Source organism: Astatotilapia calliptera, chromosome 3, assembly GCF_964374335.1.
Source record: "Astatotilapia calliptera chromosome 3, fAstCal68.1, whole genome shotgun sequence".
Classification (NCBI taxonomy): Eukaryota; Metazoa; Chordata; class Actinopteri; order Cichliformes; family Cichlidae; genus Astatotilapia; species Astatotilapia calliptera.
This window is the reverse complement of record NC_137424.1, coordinates 65,265,959-65,289,945: the sequence shown is the minus strand read 5'-3', so window position 1 is coordinate 65,289,945 and position 23,987 is coordinate 65,265,959. Positions and strand designations below refer to the sequence as shown.

General features: G+C 41.3%; 2 protein-coding genes and 1 non-coding gene across 3 annotated transcripts; 2 read left to right on the top strand and 1 right to left on the bottom strand.

Annotated features, from left to right (window-relative positions):
• Nucleotides 1-6,122: 6,122 nt before the first annotated feature.
• On the bottom strand, nucleotides 6,123-7,580 carry LOC145426098 (uncharacterized). The gene is made up of 3 exons (XM_080299638.1): nucleotides 7,309-7,580; nucleotides 6,674-6,763; nucleotides 6,123-6,502 (listed from the first exon to the last, which is right to left on the bottom strand). The coding sequence occupies exons 1-3, from the start codon at nucleotides 7,433-7,435 to the stop codon at nucleotides 6,138-6,140; spliced, it is 582 nt and encodes a 193-aa protein (XP_080155764.1). The 5' UTR covers nucleotides 7,436-7,580; the 3' UTR covers nucleotides 6,123-6,137.
• Nucleotides 7,581-10,941: 3,361 nt separating this feature from the next.
• On the top strand, nucleotides 10,942-11,013 carry trnag-ucc (transfer RNA glycine (anticodon UCC)). The gene has a single exon. It is a non-coding gene; the product is annotated as a tRNA-Gly (tRNA).
• A 410-nt stretch (nucleotides 11,014-11,423) lies between these two features.
• On the top strand, nucleotides 11,424-23,968 carry LOC145425591 (PRELI domain-containing protein 1, mitochondrial-like). Its single transcript, XM_080298762.1, has 5 exons — nucleotides 11,424-11,541; nucleotides 12,638-12,863; nucleotides 17,444-17,557; nucleotides 19,646-19,724; nucleotides 20,416-23,968. Exons 1-5 carry the CDS (start codon nucleotides 11,450-11,452, stop codon nucleotides 20,505-20,507), a joined length of 603 nt encoding a protein of 200 aa, XP_080154888.1. The 5' UTR covers nucleotides 11,424-11,449; the 3' UTR covers nucleotides 20,508-23,968.
• Nucleotides 23,969-23,987: the final 19 nt, after the last annotated feature.

Genomic DNA, 23,987 nt, shown 5'->3' with positions numbered 1-23,987 from the left:
ACAAATATGTAAGACTGCTTTCTTCCATTTGCACAACATCTCTAAAATTAGAAATATCCTGTCTCAGAGTGACGCTGAAAAACTAGTTCATGCATTTATTACTTCCAGGCTGGACTACTGTAATTCATTATTATCAGGATGTCCAAAAAACTCACTGAAAAGCCTTCAGCTAATCCAAAATGCTGCAGCAAGAGTCCTGACAGGGACTAGAAAGAGAGAGCATATTTCTCCTGTTTTGGCTTCCCTTCATTGGCTTCCTGTTAAATCCAGAATTGAATTCAAAATCCTGCTCCTCACATACAAGGTCTTAAATAATCAGGCCCCATCTTATCTTAATGACCTTGTAGTACCATATCACCCTATTAGAGCGCTCCGCTCTCGCTCTGCAGGCCTACTTGTTGTTCCTAGAGTATTTAAAAGTAGAATGGGAGGGAGAGCCTTCAGTTTTCAGGCCCCTCTTCTGTGGAACCAGCTTCCAGTTTGGATTCGGGAGACAGACACTATCTCTACTTTTAAGATTAGGCTTAAAACTTTCCTTTTTTCTAAAGCATATAGTTAGGGCTGGACCAGGTGACCCTGAATCCTCCCTTTGTTATGCTGCAATAGATGTAGGCTGCCGGGGGATTCCCATGATGCATTGAGTTTTTCCTTTCCAGTCACCTTTCTCACTCACTATGTATTAATAGACCTCTCTGCATTGAATCATATCTGTTATTAACCTCTGTCTCTCTTCCACAGCATGTCTTTATCCTGTCTTCCTTCTCTCACCCCAACCGGTCGCAGCAGATGGCCGCCCCTCCCTGAGCCTGGTTCTGCCGGAGGTTTCTTCCTGTTAAAAGGGAGTTTTTCCTTCCCACTGTCGCCAAAGTGCTTGCTCATAGGGGGTCATATGATTGTTGGGTTTTTCTCTGTATCTATGAAGCGCCTTGAGGCGACTTTTGTTGTGATTTGGCGCTATATAAATAAAATTGAATTGAATTGAATTGAATTGAAATTTAGAAAAATAGTACAACATAGCAGAAATACTGTGATTTACCAGAGACACTGTGATGAACTATGAATATTGTAATTTTAAATTAAGACTATGTTTTAGCACAAATATTATAATTTGGCAGAAATACTATGATAAAGCACAAATACTCTGGTTTAGCACAAATATTATAACATAGCAGAAATACAATTATATAGCAGAAATGCTATATTTAGAAAGAAAAATATAATATAGTAGAAATAGTATGATTGAGCAGAAATACTACAATATAGCATAATAACAATGATTTAGCAGAAATACTATGATTGAGCAGAAGTACTAAGATGTAGTAAAAGTACTTTGATTTAACAGAAATACAATTATGGAGGAGTAATACTTTAAAATGGGAGAAATATTGATACACACACACACATACACAGAGCCTAAAGGGAAGAGTATTTGTGCCATGGAGTGTTAAGAATGTGAGGTCCATATTAGAAAAGCTGGTAAAATCATAAAAGTTTGCAGAATTGTAATAAATGATGAATATGAATTACTGGTCTTTGACAGTGTATTAATTTGTAGGGAAAAAAACATGTTGACCAAGGTGGAATCGAACCCACGATCTTTGGCTTGCAGACCCGTGTCATTACCAACTGCGCCACTGGGAAAGAGAGGAACCGTTTTGAAAAACAGGGTGATGAGCAGTCAGAATTAGATCCCGGTGAGAGGCGAAAAAAAGCCATTTTTTGGAGTTACAAAACGTTGTGTAACTCAAAAACTAGGTGGACAAGAGGCATAATTCTTGTACTGGGTGAATCAGCGGACTTTGGTGTACTTTGACTGCGATTTTCATTGCTCTTTGTACAACCGTTGCTGAGATATGACGAGAGAGGAAACGGAAGACCTCAGACATGATTGGCTGGCTGGGAAGCCGTGCAGGCCCTGATATGTGATATGTGTCTGAGTCCGCACAGAGGATTGGCTGCCTGGCAGAAATATATAGAAATAGTATGATTAAGCATAAATACTACATTTAGCAGAAATACTATATTAAGCACAAATCCTATAAAAAGCAGAAATAGTATATTAAGCACAAATCCTATAAAAAGCAGAAATACTATATTAAGCACAAATCCTATTAAAAGCAGAAATAGTATATTAAGCACAAATCTTATAAAATAGCAGAAATAGTATGATTTAGCACAATAGTAATAAGTTAAACAGAAAAATTGGAAAAGCAAAATGGACAGCTGAAAAAATGCTGAACATGCTGAGGGTCCCTCAAATATACTTGTTAAATGAAAAAAATCAGCAAAAAAATATATATAACAGCCACACAATCAGAAATATGTACACATAAGGAAACACACATGCACAGAGAGACACACACACAAGATCCAATTCAGTCAACCAGTCTAAATATATTGAATTTGAATCTTAGAATGAGATCATCCCATTAAAAGGCCTTCTCTCTCTCTCTCTCTCTCTCTCTCTCTCTGTCACACACACACACACACACACACACACACACACACACACACACACACACACACACACACACTCACACAGGGAGAGAGAAGTAAGTTTCTAGCTCAGTCAGCCATGGAGCTGCTGAATTTGAATCCACCAATCAGAGAGCCTGTGCACTTTTTCCCGCCAAAACAGGTGCATCTATTTACACACGCAGCACAGAGAGACACAGGATTATCCGGTTGTTCAGTCTGACGTCACTAGCCGTGTCTGGGTCTAAACTCCGCTGCAGGTCCATATATCAAACGATCACTATGGCATTACTGTGAGTTGAAAAACTGTCTAAAGTCTTTCATCTTTAATAAAATGATCAGCGTTCTGCTCTACCAGGTGTAACAATTGAGTTTAACATCCAGGCATCCATGAAAACGGAATTTATGACATTTAACGGAGTTAGAAGTTAGCAGGGAGTTAGCTCACTAGCTTCTATCTAAATACAATATAGCATGTCCTGACTGCGGGGTTTTGGAAACAAATTAAAACGTACAGCTCTGTTATCACTTCCAACATAAATGAAGACAGAAAGCTAAACAGCAGTGACGTTTGTAGGGTTACTGAAGTTTGGCTAGCTGGTATATAATGATGTGCTACGTGACCGCTAGCGACACAGCTATGTTAGCATAATATAAACAAGCTAACTTTTTTTCCACTTGATAAAAGTTACCGTGAGTGTTCTCGGTGGTCAGGAACAAATGTAATTGCATGGCAGGATGCTGTAAACGGACCAAACTTCAGCCAGGAGAACAACTGAGATAATCCATCCACAATACGAGGTTAGTCATTCATATACTGCTGCATGGGCTGGGCTGTAGTTACATCCTAAGGTTTTAAAAACTGAGCTTAAATAAATGATTAGCGGTAATAAAAGCCGAGGGAGGTCAACAGTGATCGCTGACTGTTTTAGGAGCTTTTTGAGATCAAATAGAAGAAAATACATAACATTAAACATGTTAACAACACAAATGCCATATTAAACGCAGACTACTTTAGACCCGGAAGTAGGATTCGTCGCGTCATCACTGAACAACCGAATTGCAGTCTATTTCTCATAATGACGACTCCCCTCAAACAAATGACCATAATTTCCTAACCGTAGGGGCTAGAGCGGTCATTCTTACACCGTTTTGTTCAGAAGAGATGGGGGAATCTTCAAGTGTTGACAATTTATCATTAAAATATGAATTTTTAGAGATATATGACATGGATGACTTGTTGACTTAGAAGCCACGAATTCCCCAATATGCAAATTTGAATGCCTCAGACCACATATATGATTGGCTGGCTGGGAAGCCGTGCAGGCCCTGATTTGTGGATTTGAATTCCTCAGCCCTCAGATATGATTGGCTGGCTTAGAAGCCATGAAGGCCCCAATATGCAAATTTGAATGCCTCAGGACACATATATGATTGAATGGGAAGCCGTGCAGGCCCTGATTTGAAAATTTGAATGTCTCAGTCCTCACAGAGGATTGGCTGCCTGGGGACCTGGCAGAAATATATAGAAATACTATGATTAAGCATAAATACTACATTTAGTAGAAATACTATGTTTTAGCACAAATACTATAAAAAGCAGAAATACTATAATTTAGCAGAAATACTATATTAAGCACAAATCCTATAAAAAGCAGAAATAGTATGATTAAGCATAAACACTACATTTAGTAGAAATACTATGTTTTAGCACAAATACTATAAAAAGCAGAAATACTATAATTTAGCAGAAATACTATATTAAGCACAAATCCTATAAAAAGCAGAAATAGTATGATTAAGCATAAACACTACATTTAGTAGAAATACTATGTTTTAGCACAAATACTATAAAAAGCAGAAATACTATAATTTAGCAGAAATACTATATTAAGCACAAATCCTATAAAAAGCAGAAATAGTATGATTAAGCATAAACACTACATTTAGTAGAAATACTATGTTTGAGCAAAAATCCTATAAAAAGCAGAAATACTATATTAGGCACAAATCCTATAAAAAGCAGAAATAGTATGATTAAGCATAAATACTACATTTAGTAGAAATACTATGTTTTAGCACAAATAGTATAAAAAGCATAAATACTGTAATTTAGCAGAAATACTATATTAGGCACAAATTCTATGAAAAGCAGAAATAGTATGATTAAGCATAAATACTATATTTTGCACAAATCTTATAAAATAGCAGAAATAGTATGATTTAGCACAATAGTAATAAGTTAAACAGAAAAATTGGAAAAGCAAAATGGACAGCTGAAAAAATGCTGAACATGCTGAGGGTCCCTCAAATATACTTGTTAAATGAAAAAATCAGCAAAAAAATGCACAGGGAGAGAGAAGTAAGTTTCTAGGTCAGCCTGGGAGCTGCTGAATTTGAATCCACCAATCAGAGAGCCTGTGTACTTTTTCCCGCCAAAACAGGTGCATCTATTTACACACGCAGCACAGAGAGGCACAGGATTATTGCAGCCTATTTCTCATAGTGACGACTCCCCTCAAACAAATGACCATAATTTCCTAACCGTAGGGGCTAGAGCGGTCATTCTTACACCGTTTTGTTCAGAAGAGATGGGGGAATCTTCCAGTGTTGACAATTTATCATTAAAATGTGAATTATTAAAGATATTTGACTTCTAATGCACCATAACTGAGTAGAGCGAAGCAAAAACTGGCTTGACTTGCCCTCAAACAACGCTTTGTAACTCGAAATCTATTTGGAGTATCGATATCATTCTTTCACCATAAGAGACAGCAGGCTTTGGTGAACAGTCATGGAAATTTTCAGGTCTCTATGGAAATCCAACAAAAAGTTATGCTTAGAGAAAAAAGTGGTTCATTTCCAGAGTTTGAAATCTGAAGAAATCTGAGCGACGGACGAATTTCCTACCCTCAAACAAGTCCAACTCATTTCAGAACGGTAATACGTGAGAAAGAAATTCTTGAATTGTGAGCGTCACGAGTGTCTGAAGATATACCGGGACAAGCCTCATGTCTTAACTTTGCTTCGTTAAGGAGATATGACGATTCGAATATGCCTCTCATTACAGAAATGCAGCGGTGATTTTGAACAAACTCTCCATTCACTTTATATGGAGAGTTTTCCGACATTGTGTTGGTCTGAGGAGATTTGCGAAAGTTCTATGAATACCACAACAATGATAGTGACATTTTCGGAAACCCAGCAAAAATACCTACGTTTTGATGTATAATTTGTGGAAGTTGAGTGAAGATTGAGCAAGTAGCAAGAAGTTGTTCGGACATGAAGAGAAGACTGCAAAACCTTCAGTGGCACACTGGAAGCCAAGTGCATAGCAACCATAACAACGCATGTATTTTGTGAAAAATCACAATTTTGCAACTGAAAACTTTAAGAGGCATAAAGGTAAAACGGTAAAAGATTTGAAAAAGCTGAATCATACCTGAATAGCCCCATAATTTGAGAACATTTTAAAGTTTGAATGGTTGTTCTACGTGAAAATATGAGGAAGTAGTTAAGTTTCAGAAACAAGCAAATTTTAGCAGAATTGCAGAAGTTTCCCATTCATTTCAATGGGACTAATTAAGCTTAATATTTTAAAAAGTATAATAGTGAAAAATACCAAAAGACATAGCAGGAATTAGCAGAAATAGCAGAATATTTTAAAATTTGAACGGTGAAAATTGGCTGAAAATTGTGGAAGTAGTTAAGTGCCAAAAAGTGTGCGGAAGTCCCAAGAGGAACTCAATAGTGTGGATGCTTAAAGCATCCACACAATTAGGGTCCAATGTTTCCAAATTTAGCACAGCTGTGCTGTTTTCATAAACTGATTTATAAATTTGGAATTTCACGAATTCTCGTGTCTGAGGCGGCATGCTCTCCAGAGCAGGAACAAGGCTGAGGAGGAAATGTTCAGTTGCAGACGGACGTGGCCTCTTTAGGGTCTCCAGGATAGCCAGCTCCACCGCCGATGGACCGTCCTGGGACCCTTCCCTCGCCCGCCTTCGAGCTGTCCTCCTCTGTGGGCCTGTAAAACACAGAACAAAACACCACAAAGAAATGAGAAGGCTGCTACTAGATTTTCATTTTCAAAATTGAAGAAAACCAGGATATGAACAGATTGGTTGTAGATATTTAGTAAAGGTGATCACAAGGGGATTCAAGCAAGTTAAAAGCTATCAGTGCTTGATGTTCATACCTGTGGGTGCAGCAGCAGGAGTGGAGGGACCAGGGACTGGGGAGTCAGGAGAAGCAACATGGGAGGACTCTGCTGCATGATTACTTGACTCTATCAAGACAATATTAAATGTTAACAGGTTGAAGACAATAGTCATAGAGAATATTATATTATTATATACTTATTATTATATACAGTGGTCTCTCATTTATTGCAGCACATGAACAGTAGTCACAGTTCTCACAAGTTGATTCTCAAAGTGCAAACCTTTGTCGATTTTAAAACGTATTATGCCGCGCTTTTTCTCCATCTGCGGCGCCACTTTTGTGCGCCTTTTTCCCTCCCCGGTGCAGGTTTTATATTTCCGAATGAGGGTCATAGTTAAGAGTGTTTTTGTGCTGTTTTTTTCTATTGGACATGATGGATATCAAAACCAAACATGATAAGTTTGGCAAGCGCAGGAGACACGACACGGAGGAGATTTATCATTTGGGCTGCAGAATGCAATGCTATACGGTGCAATAAAAACAAAATCAGCGAAAAGGCGAGGCAGTGAACAGCGGGACTACTGTATACTGTTTATTAATAAACAAAATATATTCCTGTATGACAACACGCATTAATTAACTGCCTACATTAATTCATTGTAAACATACCTTCTGACTGACACTCCCCTGCTGCCTCTTCGGGCTGTCCCTGGTCCTCGGGGGAGAAGTTCTCCACGGTCCGCACCATATTACCGCTAGTCTCCCGCGGGGTGAGGAAGGGGTCCAGAAACCCCATGACCGCGAAGAACTTCCATCTCCTCCCCGATCCTGCTGCCGACCCACTCCTCTTCTCCTTCTCTGCCCTCTTCTCCTTATTATAGGTGTCCCTGAGGCTCTTCCACTTTCTCCTGCAGATGTCCTCTGAATAAACGCATTATCTGGTTAGCGGAAAGGTATTTGTACAACAGTGGGAAAATCGCGGGACAGTAGGCAGGCTTGCTAGCTTGCTAGCTTTTGCGCGGCTTCATCGGGTCAGTCTGAAAATTAAAAAGAAGAAGGAATGAACTTACCAGGTTGCCCGATCTCCTCACTTATGTGTCTCCAAGCTAGGTCCTTTTTATTCCTGTCTCGGTAAAAATAGTAGCTGGCATCATACAGCTCAGGGTGGTTAGCCACAGCGCTGATTAGCTTTTCCTCCATACTGAATGAAGAATGAAGGGCTTTGGCTGGATCTGCCCCTTTGACCTAGGTCAGAGCCACGTCACCAGGCTCCTGATTGGTTGTCGCGGCGCGATTTGACGCTCGAGTTCAGCTTTTTCCAACTCGAGCGGTAGACGCGAAACGCGCGTATGCACAAAATGCAACACAAAAACTGACGCGCGTGGTTTTATTCGCGCGTCAAACGCGCCAGACGCGCTACACTGACGCGCGTTTCACGCGTTTTGGCGTTTTGGCGACGCAAATCTGCTTCCGAATTTTCGCGGGACCCGCAATCGCGCGTCATCGCGCCTTTCCATTGACTTTACATGTAAACCTGACGCTCTATTCGCGTCCATCGCGTTCGGTGTGAACACACCGTTAGTCTTTGAGGTGTTGAGTTGCAGGTGGTTTGTGTGACTCCACGCGACAAGGTTCCTCACCAGACTTCTCTACTCCTCTTCCTGATCATCCCAGATACACCCCATGATGGCTGTGTCATCTGCAAACTTCTGAATGTGGCATAATTCAGAGTTGTAGCAGAAGTCAGAGGTGTACAGGGTGACCATTGTCAATCAATCTCGTGCCGTGTCTCCTGTACATTACAGAATGTGTCCAGCTTGTCAAGTTTAAATAAATCTTTGATCGCTACCAGTGTGGCTTTGAAGTGCTGTACTGTGTGTTTGTAAGTTTTCTCGCCAACAAACACAACAATGGCGATGAAACGTTTTGCACCGTCAAAGTCACCTGCGGGTTTCTTTGGTTTCATTCTATAATACTGGACTTATTTTTCTACAAAGGTTTGAACTTTGACAGTGTTTAAACAAGAGAGAAAAGTGTGAAAATGTTCATGCCTGTCTGAGAAAAGTGTATAAAGTGTGTTGTGAGGGGTTCTATAGCCTTAAAACATCTATAATAATTGTATAAAAATAAAGTTGGCTACTTTGCAGATTTCACCTATTGCGGGTTAATTTTAGAACATAACTATCCCGATAAACGAGGGACCACTGTACTAAGTAATTTATTGAGAATTTTTCAGAAAAACAATATTTCCCCATTGGATAAGCAGAAGAGAATGGATGAACGGATAATATTTCACCATTTTACTAGGGTGACCAACCGTCCTCTTTTTTGCAGTTGTTGACTTGTAAAAGCCTATCGTTTAAATATGTTAAAGTTTTCTTTAAGCAATTGTATTATTAAAGTTTTTCTTGACTAAGCCAAATCTTCTCTTTTTTGGAAATCAAATGGAAATCAAAATATGGTCACCCTAATTTTACAAGATAAGTTTGCTTTACTTTATGGGGTGCAGCCCATATTATTGAGTCATTTAACCTGGACTGAATTCATGGTATTTTACCAGACAGGAGACACTCCTTTCCTGTACAGCTCTTTTGGTAGTTATGTTTAAACAGTGATTGCGAAAGAAAAAAAAAATCCATCCATCCGCTTATCCTTTTCAGGGTCACGGGGGGCGCTGGAGCCTATCCCAGCTGTCATAGGGAGCAAGGCGGGGTACACCCTGGACAGGTCGCCAGTCTGTCGCAGGGCCAACACACAGGGACAGACAACCATTCACTCGCACATTCACACCTAGTGGTAATTTGGATTATCCAATTAGCCTATCCCCACAAGCTGCATGTCTTTGGACGGTGGGAGGAAGCCGGAACCCAGAGAGAACCCACGCAAACACGGGGAGAACATGCAAACTCCACACAGAAAGACCCCGGCCTGATGTTGGAATTGAACCCAGGACCTTCTTGCTGTGCGGCAACAGTGCTAACCACCGTGCCACCGTGCTGCCCAAGAAAAAAAAAAATCTTAGAATTTCTTAAACATTTCTTGCATTTTTCAACTGTCTTTTTTTCATCAACAACATGAAGTGCAGGTCTTCAGGGCCAGCTTATGTGATAGGAATTCCGTGGAAAGTGCAGGGTATCAAGCAAGTCCAGGTGATCAATCACTGCTCAATCTCATCATAACAACTTTATTCTCTTAAACATTAGATCTTTAAACCATAGTCTAAGTGGATATATCACCTGAAACTTAGATTTGCTCTAAATCTGACCAGGCCTGCTTCAATTCACAACTGAAAAGTGTCTGTAGTATATTTTTGCCTGTACAGTATAGTTATTTATTTATTATTTTATTTTGTAACAATGGAAAAAAGTATTTACTCCTTTTCTGTTAGCTGACACCCATCCTAGAGTAAATAAGTGCAACAGACAGAAGTGGTACCAGCAAGTACAGACAGATTTACACTTTAAAAGATTGAGAGAAACTGTATTGTGATCTAAGGAGCTTGGAAGGAAAAGCATCTGGACTTCTTTAACCTCCTAGAACCTGGCGTCCACATATGTGAACGTCACATTTTGGGTTGCCTAGACTAAAATATGTAAATCATGTAAATTGACAGAGTGAGTGCACAGAGGGCACCAAATTTTTGCAGAGTTGCCACAGACCTCCAAACTTCATGCGGTCTGCAGATCATGTGGATTTAGTCGTGAACCGTTTACCAAGCAGCGCGACCTGATTTCTGCTTGTCTAGTCTGCCATCTGGTGGAAAAAGGCGGTAAGTGCACGTATGACCGCCTGGGTCCACTTTTTTTCTTCTTTGTTTCTGTCTCAAATAAGCAGCTGCTACAAAGAAACCCCCGAACTGCCTCGCTTCTGTGTTTTATCCATGCCGGCTCCCTTACAGTCCGCCGGGCTTTGAGAAACACGCGCTTTAGGTACGTCCGTTACTTGGCTAGCCGAAGCTGTTAGCTTCCTCAGCAGCTACAACAGACTGCGACGTTTACGGTAGAGGGTGTTTGTACTAGCAACCTCGGACGCTGACTTCAGCATTTAGATAAAAAAAAAAGAAGACGATGACGAAGCGGCGACCGCGTTAAACAGCTAACTAGCTTGAGCCCGCTGGTGAAGTGCGGTTATAAAACAAAGGGATTAGCAATGCTGGCCTCGGAGCTGTAGCAACACCTAATAACGGTCGCAGCTAACAGTTTTTACAGTAAACAAATGCTATGACGAAAAGCATTGCATAGAAGTACTAGTATTGTGTTAATCACAGGATAAGTCGCTCTACTTTCCCCTCTGCTGATGTGAGCGTTGGTGGTATAGTGGTTAGCATAGCTGCCTTCCAAGCAATTGAGCCGGGTTCAATTCCCGGCCAACGCAAAGTCATTTCTTCACTAAAGTGGCAACTTTAGATTCTACTGTTAACAATTGCATATTTACAAACGTGCTCACCCCAACGGTTTTCATTTGGTGTCTGAAAACTAGCGTCTGAAAACTTTTTGTGGTATGAAAACTAAAGTCATTTAAACACACTGTTAGAATTTAAAGCTACCCGGATTTTCAGGCACTAATGCAGGCACAATCAGCTGTCTATGTCCTGTTAATGGGGACTTTGGCACGACTGTCCTATCCTCTCTTGCTTGCCGTGATCAAATTCAGTGAGTGTTCATACCAACGGGACAGGAATTTTATTCTACAAACTTAAACATGAAGAGGAACTCATGACACTAAATACAAAATATATTTAAAAAAAATATAACTTGTCTCTTATGTTGTTCCTGCAGCTGCTGAATGAGCTCTGTTAGTACATGCCGACATGGGGAGGTATTTCCACAGCGAGGTGGACATTAAGAGCCCGTGGCATCAGGTGCTGGCTGCCTTCTGGCAGCGCTACCCAAACCCATACAGGTAATTAATCAGAATCAGAATCAGAAAGGGTTTTATTGCCAAATGTTGAGCAGGTTTACAACATTAGGAAATTGCTGCGGTGCTTCAGTGCAAACATACTGTCATAAATTGCGCTTAAATAGACATGAAAAAATAAAAGTAAGAATAAGAATTAAAAGTGCTACGTAGAAAGATATATGCATGAGATATACATGAGATATATACATGAGAATAAGAATTAAAAGTGCTACGTAGAAAGAGTGCAGGTGGTGATCAGTGCCAAACATGGAATGATGCAGTGAACACAGCGTAGGGTCATGTGTTAGTGGTGGGAACAGTCGTACGTTTATTGTTCATGTGTCCAACAGCAGAGGGGAAGAAACTGTTCTTATGGCGAGAGGTTCTGGTGCGAATGGACCGGAGCCTCCTGCCTGAGGGGAGCAGGTCAAACAGACTGTGTCCAGGGTGAGAAGGGTCAGCTGAGATCCGAGCTGCACGCCGCAGTGTCCTGGAGGTGTACAGGTCCTGCAAAGATGGGAGTCTGCAGCCAATCATCTTCTCAGCAGAGCGCACAACACGCTGCAGTCTCTGTTTGTCCCTGATAGTGGCTCCAGCGTACCACACGGTGATGGAGGAGGTGAAGATGGACTCGATGATTGCGGTGTAGAATTGCATCATCGTCCGTGTTGGCAGGTTGAATTTCTTCAGCTGCCTCAGGAAGTACATCCTCTGCTGGGCTTTCTTGATGACGGAGGTGATGGTGGGCTCCCACTTCAGGTCCTGGGTAATGGTGGTACCCAGGAAGCGGAATGAGTCCATGAATGATTGTTTCAGTGAATATGCAAAGTCATTTCTCATCAATGAATCTGATATTTTTCCCTTATAAAACAGTGAAAAATGTCACCTTATTATCTAGTACAATAAAAGAAAAAAAAACACATTAGTCCATTTTCTCCAGACAATGGACAAAGTGGACCAAACTGTCGTGCTTTTATCTTGACTGCATCAACCCTGGGTGTTGTTTGGAGAACTTCAGTTTTTTAAACAATAAAAGACATTTTAAAAAAACAGAATGTGTGAGTGTTCTCAAAAAAATAGATCTGTTTTGGTGTACCAGCACCCATGTACTCACGGAAGATGTCCTATACCGCGAGGTCACCTCCAGCAACCACCTGCTGTCCAGGCGACTGCTGACGAAGACCAACCGCCTGCCGGGCTGGGCGGAGCGGGTCTTCTCCATGCACATGGCTCGGGCGGTCTATGTCCTGGAAGATTCTATCGTGGACCCTCAGGCCCACACGCTCATCACCAAGACCTGGAACCTGAACCACAACACGCTGATGGTGAGATGCGCTCTGATTAGATCACTGTGGTTAATTAACCCCCCCACCCCCACCCCATGACAGATAGGATAGAGTTCAGATTGATGGTCTTATTGTCTCCCACTTTGAATGGGGCAGTTTGCAGTTTGAGATAACCAATCAGAAAATGGCCACGAGCTGTGAATAGCATGAAAGCATGAGATCATGGTCATAGATGTAATAGAGCAGACCTTCCCAAAGTGTGGAGCCATTGCAGGGGGGGCGCGGTATGAAAAGGGAGGGAGAGAGAAAACAAAACTCTTGGACACTGCTAGCACAGGGCGCCCACAGAAATGCAAAGCAGGAGATGAAGCATCGCTGAATATGTTTCCAAACCAACTTCATTCTAAGCCAAAGACTAGAAAATCTGGCGAAGCATATCTGCCCTTTGGTTTCACCTGCACAAGTGCCAAGTGCACAAGTCTCCCCTGCAGGATTGGTTTTCCCTGCGTTGGGAGCAGCACTGTGCTCTCCCTATCACGGACAAACAGTATCCCACAGTTGTTTATGTTTTTAAACCCATTTTGCACAGAGAGGCATTTTTTGAAAAATGCATTGATAGCAATGTTGAATATTATTACACATACAGTAAAATAATCACACCGTGACGCCTCTGCCTTTCTAAATGGAGGGACAGTAACTGCGTTTGTATATGTTAGTGTGTAAAACCTGTAGACAGTAAGATTAACAGTATTTTGTCTCTATCTGCCATTCTGCAATTCATCTCATGTAAACAATAACGTGCGCACAGCGTGACGTGAAAAAAGGCACATACCTTTGACGTTGCGTGACGAACTCTGTATTCTTCGTCCACACGTAAACGGAAAAAAAGGAGTTTTTAAAAAAATCTCCGTTTTCGGTGATTCGAAATGCTGTTTATGTGTCAACGAAACAGCTGCGTTTTCAAAAATACCCGTGTAGGTGTGGACGTAGTGTAATAGTTTACTTTCTTACTGCCTGTAATTTATTGCAAGTTACTTGTATTTGCTTAACCCTCCTGCCATCCTTTAAAAAACTCACACCCATCACCCTAGGGACCATTCTCAGCCACGCCATAAAAAGACCATATATCCATATTTTATTCCACTTTAAATTAGCCAACCTTGTAAAACTACTTCTCCCTGAAATATTCATGTAAAGTTTTAATTATATTATCGTTGTTTTAACCCTTCAAATCCCAGTGTTATTACATGAGCGCCCTGTGTTATAAGCCCCAAAAACCAAAAAACGAAACTAAATATTTCCACAAAAAAACAGTTGAAGTAATATGTGATTGTCATTATAAGTAGGCCTTTAGATGGACCAAAGATTGGCACCAACATACATTTTGACCTGCCATTATTTTTTTTGCATTTTTTTTGCAATTTAAAAATTAAAACTTCAAGGACCTGAGTCTTCATTGACATCCAAGAAAAGAAGAAAAAATAAAATCATATGATGATAATTTGGGGTTGAAAAATAGCGTTTATAATGGAAGTCAATGGGCAGAAAATGGTCCCCAGGGTGATGGGTGTGGGGATTTCTGCTGCTCAGCCATTTTAGGCTGATTTAAGGAATTCACACTGGAATATTAACATTGACAGGTAAAAACTATCCTGTGGCAAGTTTGGTTATATTCCACTGAACACAGTGGAAATGGCAGCCATTTAACACATAGCAGTGGCACAAAAAGGTCCCAAGAAGGCAGGAAGGTTAATTGTTTACTAAATGTTTGAGGTGTGAAAGAAACCACAATGGAGCAAAATATGGGCGTGTGTGGTTGGAGGATGTGTTTGTGCGTGTGCGTGCGTGTTGTAAAACAAAGGCAGCAAAAAAAGTTTGAGAACCACTGTAATAGAGGAACCAGCTGACATGGTTTGAGCACCTGAATAGGAGATCTCCTGCACATCTAGACTTTGATGGACTAGGTCAGGGGTTTTGGGCATGTCCAGCTGTGAGGAGACCTGTCACAGAAACAGGACTGGACTGGGAATGCCTTGCTGGAAATGCTGGAGATAGTTGCCTAAATGAAGCCATTCTCTCCACTTTTGCTCATCTCAGAAAGGACAAGAAAATGGATGAATTTGCGGATTTAAAGAACTGCACTGGACACAGGTATAAATGCTTTTTGACTGGAAAACTACAAGGCCTCTTACAGTCTGGTTGGTTTTAACATTTTCAGTATTTAACTAAGTTCAAATCAAATCACTTTTTATTGTCACATCACATGTGCAGGTACATTGGTACAGCACATGTGAATGAAATTCTTGTGTGCGAGCTTCATAAGCAACAGAGTTGTGCAAAATACAATAATGTAAACAGGCAAAATACAAGAATGGCTGATCTGAAACTAATAAATATATGTACAATATATAATAGTATATGCATTTCTGGATGTGTATACTAAATATTTTTCTACGTGTGTGTGTGTGTACACATATTTTACAAATTAAATAGAGTAAACAATAAATAAAATATATAAAAATATACAGAGTTGAGACATGTGCAAAACAGTGGCATTGCTGTACAGTATGTAGTGCATAATGTTGAAGTTCCAGTAGTGGAGGTGAGGTGTCTATGAAGTGTTCAGCAGTCTGATGGCCTGATGGAAGAAGCTGTCTCTCAGTCTGCTGGTACGGGACCGGATGCTGCAGAACCTCCTTCCTGATGGAAGTAGTCTGAACAGTTTATGGCTGGGGTGACTGGAGTCCTTGATGATCCTCCCCGCTTTCCTCAGGCAGCGCTTCCTGTAGATGTCTTGGAGGGAGGGAAGCTCACCTCCAATTATCCGTTCAGAGCACCGCACTACTCGCTGGAGAGCTTTGCAGTTGTAGGCGGTGCTGTTGCCATACCAGGTGGTGATGCATCCAGTGAGGATGCTCTCAATGGCACAGTGATAGAAGGTCCTGAGGATGCGGGGGCTCATGCCGAATCTTTTCAGTCTCCTGAGAAAGAAGAGGCGCTGCTGCGCCTTCTTCACTGTTTTGTTTGTGTGTACTGACCACGTAAGATCCTCAGCCAGATGTACACCAAGGAACCGGAAGCTGCTCACTCTCTCCACAGCAGCGCCGTTGATGGTGATGGGGGTGTGTACTTCTCTGCACCTCCGGAAGTCCACTATCAACTCCTTTGTCTTTGCGACGTTGAGGGTGAGATGGTTGTCTTGACACCAGTGGGTCAGGGCACTGACCTCCTCCCTGTAAGCCGTCTCATCACCATTGGTGATAAGAACCACCACTGTAGTGTCGTCCGCAAACTTCACAATGATGTTGGAGTTGTTAGTGGCTGTGCAGTCGTAGGTGTAGAGTGAGTACAGGAGAGGGCTCAGTACACACCCCTGTGGAGCACCAGTGTTCAGTGTGATGGGGGATGAGGTGATGCTGCCCAGTCTGACCACTTGGCGTCTGTCAGACAGGAAGCTAAGGATCCAGCTGCAGAGGGAGCTGCTCAGTCCTAGATCCTGCAGTTTCCTGTCCAGCTTCGAGGGAACGATGGTATTGAATGCTGAGCTGTAATCTACAAACAGCATTCTCACATACGTGTCTCTCTTCTCCAGGTGTGACAGGGCAGTATGTAGTGTCAGGGCTATGGCATCATCAGTGGACCTGTTGTGGCGGTATGCGAACTGTAGAGGGTCCAGTGAGTCGGGTAGTGCAGAGCAGATGAAGTCCCTGACCAGCTTCTCGAAGCATTTGCTTACGATGGGGGTCAGGGCTACAGGTCGCCAGTCGTTCAATGAGGAGATGGTGGAGGATTTGGGTACAGGGACGATGGTGGCCATTTTGAAGCAGGCTGGGACTACAGACAGAGAGAGGGAAAGGTTGAAGATGTGCGTGAACACTCCAGCCAGCTGAGCCACGCATGACTTGAGGACGCGGCCGGGAATCTCGTCCGGACCTGTAGCTTTGCGTGCGTTCACCTTCCTGAAGCACTTCCGCACATCCTCCTCAGACACAGTGTGCGCACTGACGTCATCCGCGGTGCGCACCCTGTCCGGTCTCATGGTGTTCGCTGTGTCGAATCTAGCGTAGAATACGTTTAGATCCTCACACAGAGAGGCCGTGGTCTGCGGTGTGCTGGTTTTCCCTCTAAAGTCTGCGATCGTGTTTAGTCCCTGCCACATACTCCGAGGGTTGTCAAACTGTTGCTCCACCCTGTCCCTGTACTCACGTTTGGCTGCTTTGATCGTCTTCCGGAGTTGGTAATGTGCGTGTTTGTAGTCCGATGTGTTCGCGGAGGCAAAGGCGGTGCTCCGTGCCGCCAGTGCCGCGCGAACATCTCTGTTAATCCAGGGTTTTTGATTTGGGATGGATTTAACTGTTCTGGATGGGACGACATCTTCCACGCATTTCCTGATAAATCCACAGACTGAGTCTGTGTACTCATCAATGTCCCTAGCAGCCACGTGAAACATTTCCCAGTCCGCGTGATCAAAACAGTCCCACAGCGTAGACTCCGATTGGTCCGTCCAACAGTGCACCGCCCTCCGGGTTGAATATAATACTTTTTCCTGTGCTTGAACAGTTTGTGTTTGGAGTAAAAACGGGCTTTTTTGTACATTTTCTACCGTCTCTGCCTCTAAGACTGTTGTGGAGCGGTGTCTGTTTGAAGAGAACCATGGTCAGCCATCTTGGACCAAATTGAGGAGGGAGGCCTGGATCTCCACAGCTGTATATGGACTGGGTCGACCCATACAGGTATACACAAACATACAAATGTTTCAGTCCTAGGGAAAATTGGCCACCAAAACCCAAACTCAACCTACTATCACTTAAAGTATAAAGAACACACCAGCTTCTCTTAGTGTATTTCTGATAGAGATTGACAGACCACGTGACCTTCGTGCATTGCTTTGTGGGTACCCGTGGCAACAAAATCAAAACACTGCATCAAGCGCTAGTATTTCCAGCACCGGTAATCATTAATTCTGTGGTTTTAATCCCTAATTGCATTTTATTTACCCCAAAAACAGTTATGTACAAAACGACGGACAACACGGCAGGTCCGTACAAAGACAGACTTGACGAAAAGGCAAAAAAAAAGGACAAGCAAAAAATCAAAGGATTGAAAGGGTCAGACCCATACGAGCATACAGAGTGGAGTAAGGACGTTAGCGTGCTGCCCAACTTTCATCACGGACATATTTATTATTGTATGGTCCTAAGTGTGAGTGTATGCACTTCACGTTTATTAACTTCAGATCCCTGCAACAAGCCCAGGTCCAGTTTACTTTTGGTGATTTGGACTATTCCATTTCACAGCTGTTGTTACATTTTTTTTCCCTTTTTCTTCTGTACAGGCCAACGAAATCTGTTTGTAGTTTCAGGTTGTAGTATTACACAACATTTTCAGATCTAATAGAAAAAAATAAGTGTTTCATAATTCATTCAATTTATTGTCTTTCTTTATAACTGGCATTATTGTTTCATTCTATTATAGAATCTTACAAGAAAGAGGCAAAATTGTATTCCATTATGCTTTATTAGCTGCTTCAATAAAAAACAAATCAACAATGCAAAAAACAACAACAAAAAAACAACAACAACAACATTGGAAACCAGCATAGTAGAAAACAGTTATTCATCACTTGATTGCTTGAAAACAACACTTGGGCACATATATGCGGGATTTTCGTGGCTGTTTTGATCTCGCTCTCGCTTAACCGATCAAATCTGGCTGTGGTAGCAGCTTTAAACTCAGTATGATCCAGGTTGATAGAGGGTGCTCAGTCTGGATCACATTCCAGCATTTTGCATTGGTTTTCCTACAAAACATAACAAACATTAGCCCGCAAAGCCACAGTGAACAAAGCAGCATAGCGCAATGAATTCTATTCAAATCAATATAAGACTTACTTGTAACCTACATCACCAATTATGTTATGATAAATTACGTAATAACTACAACAGAAGACTTACTGTTGTGGAAATGCTTGGAGCAGACTAACATGTGAGCTGGAGTGTTCTGAAACGTTATATTTGGTCTTCAAATTGCTCCAATCCAGGCCATACGTCAGCTCTTGTTACTTCGGAAACATGGCTTGAACAATTTCTCTTCCATGACGTAATCCCATAAACAATCTCTTTACCCGTCGGCTTCCCGTGGCTGTCATGCGACCAGCTATTGCAGTTAATAATACAACAGCTTCTCGCCATTTTTTGTGTTTCTTTTTATCGCTGTGTGACTGTTTTCATGTGAAAGCATGCGTGCGCTAGTACCTCTTGCCACGAATTCCCAGAATCCTTTGTGGTTTTACCCCAGAATGACATCACATTTTCAATCTCTATAAAAGATCCCCAGTAATGGCTGGAGGTGTGGTCAACACGAACTTGATAACGGCTGCTTAGTTTGCCTTAATGTTCTGCATGTTTGCGATTATAATTTTATTCCATTATTTTTGCAGTTGGGTTGTTATGCTTGTTACATAGCTTCATGTTGGCTTAGCTAATATCTCGGTTACTCCTTGGCAATGCAGGTCATAAATAAAACCCCTGACTAGTTAGCGAGTTGTTGCTGGGGAAATTTGTTGCAAAGAGGGTGCTGCACCAAAATTCTGTCTGCGATTGGTTTGGTCTCTTATCAGATTGTCCATTGTCGCCCATAGTTTGCATGGAAGATGCTGACTTGTCTGCAAACACTCAGAACATTGTGAAGTAATACCTCCTGGCTCTCAAGCCAAGCCAAGATACCAATACCAACTATGTGACACTTCGTCAGTATCTATATACAGCTAACGTATGGTGCGGGTATTTATCTTTGACTAATTCTTTGTCTTTCTCCGCCAGGAATTCGGTCTCGCCAGGTTTAAAAGTAACCAAGCTAAAGCCATGAGAGGGCTGGAGTACTCTCTCTCCAAGCTACAGAGTAAGTCACAAATACATGCACACACAAATCTGTATTTCACCTCTGAGGGCTTCACCAAAACCTGAAGCTTAATTACCACAAGCTACTGTATGTGTTTTTGTACAAAAGTCCTGAAACTGTAAAAAGAAATCCAGTTAAAACCAAGAAAACAAACGTCAGCCTATCACAAAACCGCTGTTTTTTTCTTTCTTAAAAAGGGAAATCATCATTTAAAAACTATGGTTTTTATTTTCTCTGATCATCTTTGTCTAATTTAACTTTTAGAGCATTTCATTAAACGTTGGTCTCAATCTAGTATCAGATTGAGACCAACATTTACTGTATTGCACACCTTTGGTGGTGGCTTAGAGTGATGTCAAATTTTTCATTGATTTTTAGATTTGGTCACAGGATTCACATTTTTTTTTATTTATTAAAATATGAATAACAAATGTCATATGAGTCTTCTCTTTTGACTTTTTTATGTAGATGTAGTTTAGATCAGCCTGATTTTCGGTCATTAGAACTTAAACCTAAGATTGCATATAAAAGACGACGGTACACTCCGGGTGTGAGAACTGTGCATTTTCTTTTCTTGTTTTAAACCTTAAACCTATTTTCAGCTCCATTATGCTCATATTCAGTTTATTTTTCACTTCAGGGCTCAGATCAGTGTGACAGTTCCTCATTTTCTACTTTTATTTATCCACAGCTAGTGACCAGGGAGAGTCATCAGAGAAGCAAAAGCCCCTCCCACCACAAGCCACGCCGACCCCCAACCAGAAACCCAAACAGTTTGTCTGAACCTCAGTAGGAACAACAAGCCCACAATAGAGATTGACAGACCACGTGACTTTTGCGCATTGCATGCCGGGAACTCGTGGCAAAACAATCCAAGTACCGCATCAAATGCAAGTATTTGCAGCACTGCAAAACGTTCATTCTCCGGTTCCAATACCTTCTTGCTTTTTCTTTGCCCCCCAAAAAAGGTATGTACAAAACGAAGGATAACAATGCTGGTCTGTACAAAGACAGACTCGACGAAAAGGCAAAGAAAAGATACGTGGAAAAAAATCAAAGGAGTGAAAGGGTTAGACCCTTACGAGCACACAGAGTGGACAAAAGACGTTAGCGTGCTGCCCAACTTTCACCACCACCAGTGCATACATTCATGAAGTTTAGTAACTTCAGGTCACTGCAACAAGCCCAGGTACAGTTTACCGACGGATGGGTACAGGACCTTGAAATGCACCGTGTAGAACGAAAGACCATCGTACAAACAAAGGTAAGTTTACCAGTCTCACAAATTGTCTTCATAAATACACATTCGTTAACCGTTTATTAATAGGACCTTTAAGCTCAATGGTAATTAATTAGTAGTGGAAATAATTTCTGGTACGGATTACAGAAATGTAGCAGTGACAATAATATTGTATGCTGTAATCGTACTGGGCAATTAGTGATACAAAAAACCAAAAAACCTGTTTTATCTGCTTTACCCGTCGGCTTCCCGTGGCTGTCATGTGACCGGCTATTGCAGTTAATAATACAACAGCTTCTTTCCATTTTTTGTGTTTCTTTTTATCGCTGTGTAACTGATTTCAATTGAAAGCCTGCGTGCGCTAGTACCTCTTGCCACGAATTCCCAGAATCCTTTGCGGTTTTACCCTTAAATGACGTCACATTTTCAATCTCTATGGCTCGTTTGAAGAGCAGCACTAAAACGGTGGGGCATCCACTCATCCTCAGTTCTGATTGGTGACACATTAGCTGATACTGATTACTTTTCAAAGTCACCAATCAGAGCAATGAACTACAATAATTCCCAGGATTCCTTGAGACTGATTTAATCATCTTATTAAAGTTTTAGTAATTTTTTTTTTGAAGTTTGCAGTTTGTAATTTGTCAGTTATGTAATGTAAACATGATATTAAGTTAATAATTTAAGTTTACGTTGACTTTTCTTATCTTTGTTTTTATATTTTTATATGGAAATAGTGTTTTGTCTTATTTTGTAGAATTCTCTGAATGATTATTGTCATCTTGGATTTCTTTGGGACCTCCCACAGTAAATGTCTTAAGAGATTTTCTATCAATAGGAACGGGTTTACATCAGATTCAGGTAGTTTAGAATCAGACTGTTGTAGAAATGCATGTTTCATAGTATCCATATGCCAGTTTGAGTAGATGTTTGTTTTCTGGTGGTATGGCTCTGATCTTAAAATTCCAATAGATTTATGTTCTGGATAATTGGCCAACCCATTGAGACCAAGGGGAAGGTCAGAGTTGAGTTTTGTTTTGTCTCATGCTAAAGAGGATATTGTGTTTTAGATGTAGTCTTATCCGTTTTGGCTTGAAAAAGGGTTGTCAGTAACCTGGTGTATGTTAATATTGCAGCATGCCAAGCTGCATTATGCAAAATCAACCTCTGGGGCTAACAAATAAAGCTAATGTTAAAGCACTGAACACTGCAGTTTCTCTAATATCCACTTCAGACTGGTTCTAAAAGTGACCAAAAGTGAGTCAGTTCCCACAGACGCAAAATGTCAAACTTTACAACAGAAATAAAGATATTTACAGCCTGCTACAAAAAGATATTTTGGCCATATAAACTGTCCTGCATGTTGGCTAGAAGAGGGACATCAGTGTTAAAACTTCTGCCCACTCCCTGTGTGTTCTATATAATATCTATTCACACATCTTGACGCTGAAGGTTCTACATGGTTCTTACATGGTAAAGTAAGCACCTGAAAATAAAAGAGAAAAAACTTGTGGGTTTCTCTTTGCCCGGATAAAAAGAATTTGTTAAACAGCCCTTACTGGATTGACCAATGCTTGTAATGGGAAAGCCTGAGTGAAGATCTAAGAAGGAGAACTGTAGATTAACATGAGCTGGGAAGGTCTGTTGGAGCCATTTCTAAGCAACTGCAGATTCCAAGATCATCAGTTCAAGCAGTTTCATCTAAGTACAAGTTATTTGGATGTCTCATTGCTAAGGACTGAAAGAAGAGCCAAACTGTCACTATCAGATGAGAGGAAATTGGTCAGGATGTTCAGGGATCCCCCAGGCTCAAGCCTGCCATGAACAGGAAACTTCTGGAACACCAGCATCAACGTCGATAGCAAAGTCAGTTTTAAATTGCCATGGAATGAGAGGGTGCTGACCAAGAAACAAACTCCTACTCCAAAAATAACACCTTCAAACTCCACTGAAATTTGTAGCTGCCCATATGGACAAGCCAAATGCATTCTGCAGAACATCTTTATGATGAGACTAGACGACCGGGGCGGCGGGTTGGGAAGCTCATCTATGTAACCGGAAGGTTGCCGGTTCGATGGACAAGACACTTTACCTACTGCCTACTGGTGTTGGCCAGAGGGGCTGATGGCGTGATATGGCAGTCTCACTTCTGTCAGTCTGCCCCAGGGCAGCTGTGGCTACAACTGTAGCTTGCCTCCACCAGTGTGTGAATGAATGAATAGTGGAATTGTAAAGCGCTATGAGGGTGTCGAAAAGCGCTATATAAATACAATCCATTATTATTATTATTAGACAAAGGTTGAACTATTTGGCCAAAATGACAGGTGGTGTGTTTGGAGGAGTAGCACTGCAGCGGCCGTCAAGCATGGTGGTAGCGTCATGCTCTGGGGCTGTTTTTACACTATTGCTACTGGTACATTACACAATGTGGATGCAATAATACAGGACTCTCCTTTTTTTTTTTTACTTGACAACGATCCCAAACACAAATGAAAACTCGATTCAAATGGAAGCACATTCAAAGCACATTAGCTCACATTAGCTAAGCCAGGTCTTTGCGAGGAAACTAACCAATTGAAATAAACTCTACCAATTCTGCCATGATGAATGGTCAATTATCCAGCCTGAATTATGCCAGAAGCTTGTTGATGGATACCAAAAGTGTTTGGTTGAGGTCAAACCTTCTGAGACATTTAACCAAATACTAGTGAGGATGTAAGTATATATTTAAGTCTTTATGCATAGTTTTCGACCCTGTGTGAATTAGAGAAAATTCCAAATAAATTCAAACTTGAGCACCCAGCTCTTATTTTTTAAAGTAATTAAAGATGTATGCTATACCATCATTCCACCATCGAAAAAGGCCAGTTCCAATAACTTATTTAAAAAAACCAAATTACCATGACATTCATGATGAGTGTGTATAAACATCTGACCACAACTGTATGTTTAAATGTGGAATGAATGGGTGGTGTCTGTAACACTAATATTAGTGCACATCTTTTCATTTTTCTAAGCCCGTC

Bases quoted from the DNA above. Each gene is read 5' to 3' on its own strand.
- LOC145426098 (XM_080299638.1), bottom strand. From the start codon at position 7,435: ATGGGGTTTCTGGACCCCTTCCTCACCCCGCGGGAGACTAGCGGTAAT. The intron at 6,764-7,308 runs GTATGTTTACAA...TTGTCTTGATAG, and splicing joins AGGGGAGTGTCAGTCAGAAG to AGTCAAGTAATCATGCAGCA. The intron at 6,503-6,673 runs GTATGAACATCA...TGTGTTTTACAG, and splicing joins TCCTGCTGCTGCACCCACAG to GCCCACAGAGGAGGACAGCT.
- LOC145425591 (XM_080298762.1), top strand. From the start codon at position 11,450: ATGGGGAGGTATTTCCACAGCGAGGTGGACATTAAGAGCCCGTGGCAT. The intron at 11,542-12,637 runs GTAATTAATCAG...TTGGTGTACCAG, and splicing joins CGCTACCCAAACCCATACAG to CACCCATGTACTCACGGAAG. The intron at 19,725-20,415 runs GTAAGTCACAAA...ATTTATCCACAG, and splicing joins CTCTCTCTCCAAGCTACAGA to CTAGTGACCAGGGAGAGTCA.